Genomic DNA, 8,043 nt, shown 5'->3' on the forward strand with positions numbered 1-8,043 from the left:
CAACAACCAAAAAAAAAAAAAGAAGAGAAGAAGTATTTCAAAAATACTAATAAATAGCATGAAGGGCGTGTGCAATTCGAGGTGGGGGAGCCGGGGCTTTCTGTCGCGGGGGGTCCGCGGCCCGGGAGGGGAGAGCCGCTCTGCAAAAGTGGGCCGGGGGGGGGCCGGGGGGGCGCCGGGACCGACGGAAGCGGCCCTTTCTATACAAAAAAAGAAGGTATTTTACATTTTAAATATTCACAGTCAAGGAACGTCTCTAGTCAGTGTGACTCACGGTTTATTTACAAAGAGCCTCCAACAGGTGGCCGGGCCCCCGGGCGGGCTGCGGGGGGCCGCGACGCCGCCGCCCCGCCGCCGCCCCGCACTGACAGGAGGCGCCGGGGGCCGCGGGGCGCGCAGGGCCGCCCGCCCGCTCTAGAAAAATAGCTCTGTGCACGTCGGGGCTAGGCGGAGGCCTCGCCCTCGGCCGCGGGCAGCAGCAGCCCGCCGCCGCCCGGCTTGTGTTTCTTGAGCAGCTGCGCGATCTTCTCGTCGTCCGAGTTGGGGTCGAGCGGCTTGTTGTAGTCGTCGTCCTCCTCCTCGTTGTCCGAGGCGCCCTTCAGCCGCTCCGTCTCCGAGTCCTGCTTCTTCTTGGCCGTGGCCATCTCCGCCGCGTGCTTCTTCCGCCACTTGGTCCGCCGGTTCTGGAACCACACCTGCCGCCCCGCCGTGCCGTCACTGGCACCGGCACCGGCACCGGCACCCGCCGCCGCGCCGCTGCCCCGGGCCGCGCCGCCTTCCCGCCCGCCTCCCCCCACCCCGCATTTCAGCGGCTCGCGATTTTTAAGCGGAAAACGCTTTTGCAGGGAGGTGAGAAGCTAGACTGAGAAACACGTTTTCGCCGTGCGAACTTCTGTCTCCGCCTCCCCCCCCCCCAAAAAAAGACGTCGCGAGTAGTGCGATGCAAAATACTTTCCCCCCACCCCCAACACGCGCGGGAAAGAAAAGTTCGCTTGAGCTACAGCAAGCATTAACGCAGCCGTCCAAAAAAAAGAAAGTACAAAACAAAAAAAACCACCTCGGACGGACACTGCAGGCCTGAGCACACGGCCCTCTAATCCTGCCCCTATGTGAAAATAAACACTTTACACTGAATCCTGCTCTGATGTCCCCTGCCCCGTTATATATATTTATTCTTCCAAAGGGCAGTGCGGGGAGGGGGGGGGGGGAGATATTTTCACTGCACAGGCTGTAATAATTTATTCACGGCCGTTTAGACGTATTTACAGTGACAAGTGAGGGTGCCCAGATAAGCCCGAAAGGACGAGGGGCCGTGCAGAGGCCCCGCTCGAAACTGCTGGTGTCTCCGTGCCGTTTAAACAAATGCATCCTCGGCTTCTGCCGCAGCAGCAGTCCGCGGGGGCCTGGATTTTTAACTCATCAAAACCCCACTCGTGACATATCTCGACGCTGAACTAAAAGCAGCCGTCTCGGGAGGGAGCGGGTGAAGCTCCTGTCCCGAGGCCCGGGCGAGCCTGCTCCGCCGCCGCTCAGTGGGGCCGGACAGGGCCGGCGCTGCGCCGGAGCAGCGGGGTCTTCCCTACCTCCTGCCCGAAAAACTTCGACACCCCCTTAGGAAACGGGGCCCGGGCAGCGGCTCCGGGAAAAAAGAAGGAAAACGAAAATAATAATAATAATAGTAATAGTAGTAGTAATAATAATAATAATAATAATCTCGCTCAGATGATGCTAAACGTTTTTTTGCCTGGTACACCCAGAAATGTTACAGCTTAACCACCTTGTTTTCGGAGCACGGCAAACACCATCAGTGTCATTCCTCCTAAACACGCCGCGGTTGTAAATGTGATTTTTAAAGGAAGGTGCGGTTTAAAATATTCTTTTCAGCTCCACGAGGATAACGCTAACAGTAGCCAGCTAAGCCCGTATTTATCTGTTTGTGCGCGCCCGTATCGCCGAAAATAGGCTGGCAGGAGGCATCTCTGCAGCAGCTCCCGTTAGCAATAATATTTTTCAGCGGCTTTGTTCGTGCGATAATGGCGAGTGTGCCCAGCATATGCGGCCGTTTAAGCCGAGCCCGACTGCGAAGGCATGCGCCCGGTCCCTTTTGTTCGCCAATAACTTACAGCAAAGCGCCTTTGTATATGCATTTTTCACACTCCTCCCAGGCCCAGCAATGTGTGGGCTTGAATCTCTTATCTAATGTTTGACATGATCATCTCACCTTGACTTGACTCTCTGTCATCCCCAGTGAATAGGCTAGCCTGGCTCTCTCTGGTCCCGCTAAATATTTCGTCTGCTCAAAAGTCTTTTCCAGGGCGAAAATCTGCTGGCCAGAAAAAGTGGGTCTTGTATGTTTTCTCTTTCCGTCTTTATCCAGCAAAATTGAGCCTTGATCTGGGGTGGGGAGAGAAACGGAAGGCATGGACAGATATGTTAATCTATTTATTTGGAAAAGTGCTTAACTATAAAACTGTCTCTCAGGGGAAAGGGGATTTTCTATCCACGGGGGAACGGATCTGTAACAAAACTGTTGCCAGAAAAGCATGGCCTTGCGAGTCTCCTGCCTCCCTCTTTTTTTTCCTTTCTTTTTTTTCCCCTTTAGCGATCTAACACTTGAGCAGGCAAACAATATTTTCTTCTCGAAAAGCTTAAACCAACGCAAGCTCGCGGTTATAAAAAGTCCTTCTTGTGGAAAGTTTGCGCGTGCATCTAAAATAAAGAAATCGCCAGCTCCAACACTTCCCAACAAAATAAATAAATAAATAAATAAATAAAGTAGAAGTACATGGCAACGAGGAGTTTTTCCCCTGAGGAGGACTCCTCTTTTTGCCAGAAAGAACCGACATTTTACACGGGTTTGCGCCGACCAACAGGGAAAGAGACAGCACAACAAACTTAAAAAAAAAAAAATGCCCGACAGGAGAGGACGGGGCTGTTGGCCGGGGCCTCCAGAGGCTGCGGGCTGGGGCCGGGCCCGGCGGCCGCGCGGGAGCCGGGCGAGCGGCGGCGGCTCCGCGGGGCGGCTCTGCCGCGGGCGGGCCGGGCCGGGCCGGGCCGGGCCGGGCCGGGCGGCTCTGCCGTGGGGAGCCCCGAGCGGCCGAGGCGCTGGTACTCACGGGGCGTGCAGGCGAGGCGGGCGTCCCTCCACGGCGGGCTCTGCATCACCCCCGGCCAGAAGATGGGCGTCCGGCCGGGCAGCTCGGCCAGCGGCTTGGGGTAGCGCCCCACGGCCACGGCGGCGGCGGCGCCGGGGCTGAAGTAGAGGCCGGGCGGCGGCGGCGGCGGCGGGCTGAGGCTGCCGAAGCGCGGCAGTCCGGCCAGCAGCCCCGCGGGCGCCGCCGAGGAGGCGGAGGGCGAGGCGGAGGTGAGCGCGGCGCCGGCCAGGGGCATGGAGGGCCGGCTGAGGATGTCGTTGATGCCGTGCGGGGTGGCGGCCGAGAGCTGCGGCGGCGCCGAGCCCAGCGCCGAGAGGCCGCCCGCGGTGGCGGCGGCGGCGGGGGGCGCCTTGAGGCCGGCGGTGCTCGGGGAGCCGAGCGGCGGCGAGGGCGAGGCGGAGGCGGGCGAGGCGGAGGCGGAGGAGGAGGAAGCGGGCCCGGCGGGCAGGGGGTACGCGGGGTACAGCGGCGCCTTCATCTCGGCCATGCTGTGCAGGGCGGCCAGCGGCGGGCTGCCCAGCAGGAAGGCGCTCTGCCGGGGCGCGCCGTCCATCTGTCCCAGCGCCAGCATCCCCGCGCCGCCGCCGCCGCCGCCGGCGGGCCCCGCGCCCGGGGGCAGCGGCGGCCCCGAGCGCCGCCCCGGGCGGCCCCTAGCGCCGCGGGGGCCCTGGGGTGCCGCCGCCGCCGCGCATCCAGCGCGTGGGGTCCGCCCGCCGCCTCTAGCGGGGAGCTGCGCGCCCGAGCGGCGGCCCCGCCGCCCCGCCGGGCATCAGGGCTGCGCCGCCGCCGCCGGCCTCAGCGCAGGGAGAGCGAAGCAACTCTCTCGCTATGCGATATATATATATATATATATGTGTGCGTGTATATATATATATGTTTATATATATACACAGCGCGGGCGTGTATATATATATGCGTGTATGGGAAGTTTTCGGGGGCTCACAGCGGCGCGGGGGCCGTGCTCGCCCCTTCGTCCTCCTCGGCGCCCAGCATCCCTCCCGGCGCGGCGCTCGCTGGCTGGCTGGCGGCTGCGGGGCTGGCGGCGGCGCGGCGCGGGCGAGGCTGCGGGCGGCTCTGCCGCGCCGCCCCGCTCCTGCCTCCTTTACGGGCCCGGCCGGCGGCGGGCGCGGCGGCGGCGGCGGGCGCGGGCGGGGCGGGGCGGCGGCGGGCCCTGCCCACCCGCGCCGCGCCCGCTCCGCCCGCCGGCCGGGGCCGCTGCGCACCGCCCCGGGCCAACTTCTGCTCACCCCGGGCTCGCTCTGCTCCTTCTTTTCTTTTCTTTTCTTTTCTTTTCTTTTCTTTTCTTTTCTTTTCTTTTCTTTTCTTTTCTTTTCTTTTCTTTTCTTTTCTTTTCTTTTCTTCTTTTCCTTTCCTTTCCTTTCCTTTCCTTTCCTTTCCTTTCTTCCTTTCTCTCAGGCGTTCTCTGGCTTTCTTTCTTTCCTTCCTTCTTTTTCTTTCTCTTTCTCTCCTTTTCTCTCTTTCGCTATTTCCTTTCTCTTTTCTCTTCTGTTCTCTTCTGTTCTCTTTCCTTCCTTCTTTCCTTCCTTCCTTCCTTTCTTCTTTTCTTTTCTCTCAGGCTTCCTCTGACTTTCTCTCTTTCTTTCCTTCTTTTTTCTTTCTCTTTCTCTCCTTTTCTCTCTTTCACTTTTCCTCTCCTCTTTCCTCTTTCCTTTTTTCTTTCTCTCTTCTTTCGCTCTCCCTCTTTCTGTCTTCTTCCTCTTTCTCTTTTTTCTCCTTCTCTTTTCTTTCTCTTCCTTTTTTACTTACTCTTTCTTTCTCTCTCTCTCTCTCCCCCTTTCTCCCTTTCCCCCTCAGTAGCTCACTCGCTCACTCTCTCTTTCTCTCTCACTCTTTCTGCTCTCTCCTTCCCTCCGTCTCCCTCTCTCTCTGCCCCTCCGCCTCCCCCGCCGGTGAGGGCGATGAGCACGGGCAGACACGACCGCCCTGGGAGGACCCGCGGGAGCGGTGCGTCCCGGCCCGGCAGCGGCTCCCGGGACGGCCGGGCCACTTCGGAGCCGTGGAGGAAGCCGAAGCCGGCCGGGCCGTTGCCGGCCCTCCCGGCCCTCTGCTCCGCGGCTGCCCGGCAGCCTCTGCCCCGGGGCGCGGGGAGAGGCGGCCCAGCGCACTGCGCCTCAGGCTCGCCTGTTTCCCGGTCCGGTTCCTTTCCTGGACCCGCGCCGGTGCTCTCTGTGCCTTACTGTACGTCAGGACACGGCGTCTTGCCGCCTGCCCCCGCCCTCTGGGACCCGCTCTGTTTCCCAGACATTGATTCCCCTGCTCCCGCGGCCGCGGGGGTCCCTCCCTCCCTCCCCGCGCCGCGGGCAGTGCGGCCCGGCAGCAAGCTCGCACGGCGGCGCGCCCAGGGCTGCGGCCGGCGCGGCCGGGCCCGCGGCGCCGGGGCTCCCCCTCGGCGCCCAGCGGCGCCTCCCCACGCCGCGGCCGCTCGGCGCTGCCGCTCCGTGAAGGCGAGGCGCGCCGGAGCGAGCCCCGGCGCGCACCGGGCCCCGGCAGCCCCGGCTGACCGCCGGCGGCGGGCCGCTGCGCAGTGCTTGCTGTTCTCCCGATCGCCTGGGGCTGGAAGGAGAAAATCCCATAGGGCCTCCGACGACGGTCCCGTGTAGGGACGAGCGGGGCATAATCACACTAAACATTAAAAAAAAAAAAAAAAAGCGTGATGCAAGGCCTGTAGCTATATTCTGTGTGTGTGCGTGCGTGTGCCTGTGGGCAGCCGTATTTCCTCGAGCATGGAAAAGGGGATTATTTGGGGGTGTTTTTCTCTTCTTGGTAACTACAGATCTTAGATGAGGCGGAACCATGTTGATCCTCGGACTGCGACTGGGTTTCTTTCTGCCCATGAATATCCCCTGTTGCTCAGAACTGATTTAGTTTTATTTGCAAAGCCGCGAAAAAAAAGTACGCCTCGGGAAACAGCTTACGTAGGACAGGTTCCTGCATTGCCGAAACTTTCCAACAGCCTCCCAACTTCACGTCTGAGAAGCTTACACCTAGGTCTTGGCTTTTTGTCCTCGAGCCACTTCTCGAATATTAAAGAGAAGAGAAGAGAAGAGAAGAGAAGAGAAGAGAAGAGAAGAGAAGAGAAGAGAAGAGAAGAGAAGAGAAGAGAGAAAAAGAAAAGAAAAAGAAAAAGAAAAAAGAAAAAGAAAGAGAAAGAAAGAAAAAGAGAGAAAGAGAAAGAGAAAGAAAAAAAAGAAAAAGAAAAAGAAAAAGAAAAAGAAAAAAAAGAAAAAGAAAAAGAAAAAGAAAAAGAAAAAGAAAAAGAAAAAGAAAAAGAAAAAGAAAAAGAAAAAGAAAAAGAAAAAGAAAAAGAAAAAGAAAGAAATCGGTCCTTTTCTTAGGCTTTCGGCGGAGCGCGGGAGCAGCGGGGGTCGGGAAAGCGCTGCGGCCGCGGGGCTGCGGCAGTTCCGCAGCACCGGGCCCCGGCGCCGCGGGGCTCCGCACTGCCCCGCACGGTCCCGCACGGCACCCTGGCGCCGCGGCAGCAGCAGCCCCGGGCAGGGGAGCGCGCTCTTGCGAGGAGCCCACCTGCATTTTGCACTGGGAAGGGCGAAAAACATTAAAACCGACGCGGGAGTTTCGAGGCAGCCGCGTGACTGCCGGGGCGACCGACCCGCTTTGTGGCAAATGGTTGCCGGACCGAGAAGGAGCAGCTTTCCCAAGCTGCGGGTGAAGGAGGCAGGGTACGGGCCGGGGGTGCGGGTGGGTGCCTCGGCCACATGCGGGGAGAGCTTCCCTTTGTGCCACACGGTGCAAAGGCGGGGAAGAGAAATTACTTTGCGTGCCTCGTGGCCGGCAGAGGTGTGTGGCTCGTAGCTGCGAGGAGAGAGGCAGCCGTGAATTACAGGGGGGCTTCCCCGCCCCGCAGAAACGCGCTGTCTCCCTCCTTGCAGCGCCCCGGGGGAGCTTGTGCCTGCTTCAGGGCAGCTACAGGTGCCGACTTCGGCCGAGCACGGCGCGGCACGAAGGGTTTTCGTGTGTGCTGGAAAGAAAATGATGAAAGCTCTCAAAAATTAATGAAGTGCTAGCCTGGAGCACTTCGGAGGCCGCGGCCGTTCCCCAGGGCCCGCGGAGCCGCGCTCTCCGCGGGTCGCGCTGCGCGGGGAAAAGCGCGGCTGCGGGAAAAGCTCTTTCCCACGCGGGCGGCGGGGCAGAGGGGAGGGCAGCTTGGAAAAGGTGCGGAACCTCCAACTGAGCGGGTGTTTAGGAGTAGCCGTACACAGTCTCTCTCCTAAAAATAGCGTCCCAGGTGAGCTGGAGCAAATGCGGCTACACCGCGCTTCCGAAATTGCTCAAATGCAAAAGTGGCTGTCAACATTAACTGTTTTTTGTATTCTTAATATCTGTTACCCAGAGATATTTGGGCAGGTTAATATTTAATTTCTTTTTTTCTTTTTTTTCTTTTTTACATATTTCTTATTCTTTCTAAGCGTAGTCACGGGCAGGCACAGCGATTCGCACTCGAATGAGAGTGTGTGCGCTCCCATTCCCTAGCCGGTGCTGGCAGAGGTCACCGTGAGCCCCCTCGACATCGGCAGTGAGAGCAAAAAGCAGCTAACTTGCTAAAACCGGGGCTAACGGAGTGAGCAAAGTGTGGTCTCAAAACTCTACAGCCAAACTATTCCTTGAGTGCGTGTGGATAATAAATTGATTCACTGCGATCAGGGGCGGTTCATTAATACCTGGCTACATTTCAATAGTTTGACTAGGTCTGCTCGTCAGCGCTCCCCCCCCCCCCTTATCGTTGATAAAGCAATTACCGAGTTAAATAATAAATGAGAGGGGAACGGCCGGGGGGGGGGGAGAACTTGGGAGGAAAAGCTGTGTTTTCCGCCGAGGTGTGAAACGAAAGGAGGAGTGAGCGAGGAGAGGA

At 59.0% G+C, this 8,043-nt stretch overlaps 1 protein-coding gene across 1 annotated transcript; it reads right to left on the reverse strand.

Annotated features, from left to right (window-relative positions):
* Nucleotides 1-443: 443 nt before the first annotated feature.
* Nucleotides 444-3,726, reverse strand: NKX6-1 (NK6 homeobox 1). The gene is made up of 3 exons (XM_067297056.1): nucleotides 3,117-3,726; nucleotides 2,222-2,394; nucleotides 444-695 (listed from the first exon to the last, which is right to left on the reverse strand). The coding sequence occupies exons 1-3, from the start codon at nucleotides 3,724-3,726 to the stop codon at nucleotides 444-446; spliced, it is 1,035 nt and encodes a 344-aa protein (XP_067153157.1).
* Between the last annotated feature and the right edge of the window lie 4,317 nt (nucleotides 3,727-8,043).

The sequence above is a fragment of the Apteryx mantelli genome, chromosome 5, assembly GCF_036417845.1.
Source record: "Apteryx mantelli isolate bAptMan1 chromosome 5, bAptMan1.hap1, whole genome shotgun sequence".
NCBI classification, from domain to species: domain Eukaryota; kingdom Metazoa; phylum Chordata; class Aves; order Apterygiformes; family Apterygidae; genus Apteryx; species Apteryx mantelli.

What these genes read in the sequence shown, in the direction of transcription:
- NKX6-1 (XM_067297056.1), bottom strand. Translation starts at nt 3,726, where the DNA reads ATGCTGGCGCTGGGACAGATGGACGGCGCGCCCCGGCAGAGCGCCTTC. An exon ending in CCGCCTCGCCTGCACGCCCC is followed by an intron (nt 2,395 to 3,116) that starts GTGAGTACCAGC and finishes TCCCCACCCCAG; the next exon opens with ATCAAGGCTCAATTTTGCTG. An exon ending in TGACAGAGAGTCAAGTCAAG is followed by an intron (nt 696 to 2,221) that starts GTGAGATGATCA and finishes GCGGGGCGGCAG; the next exon opens with GTGTGGTTCCAGAACCGGCG.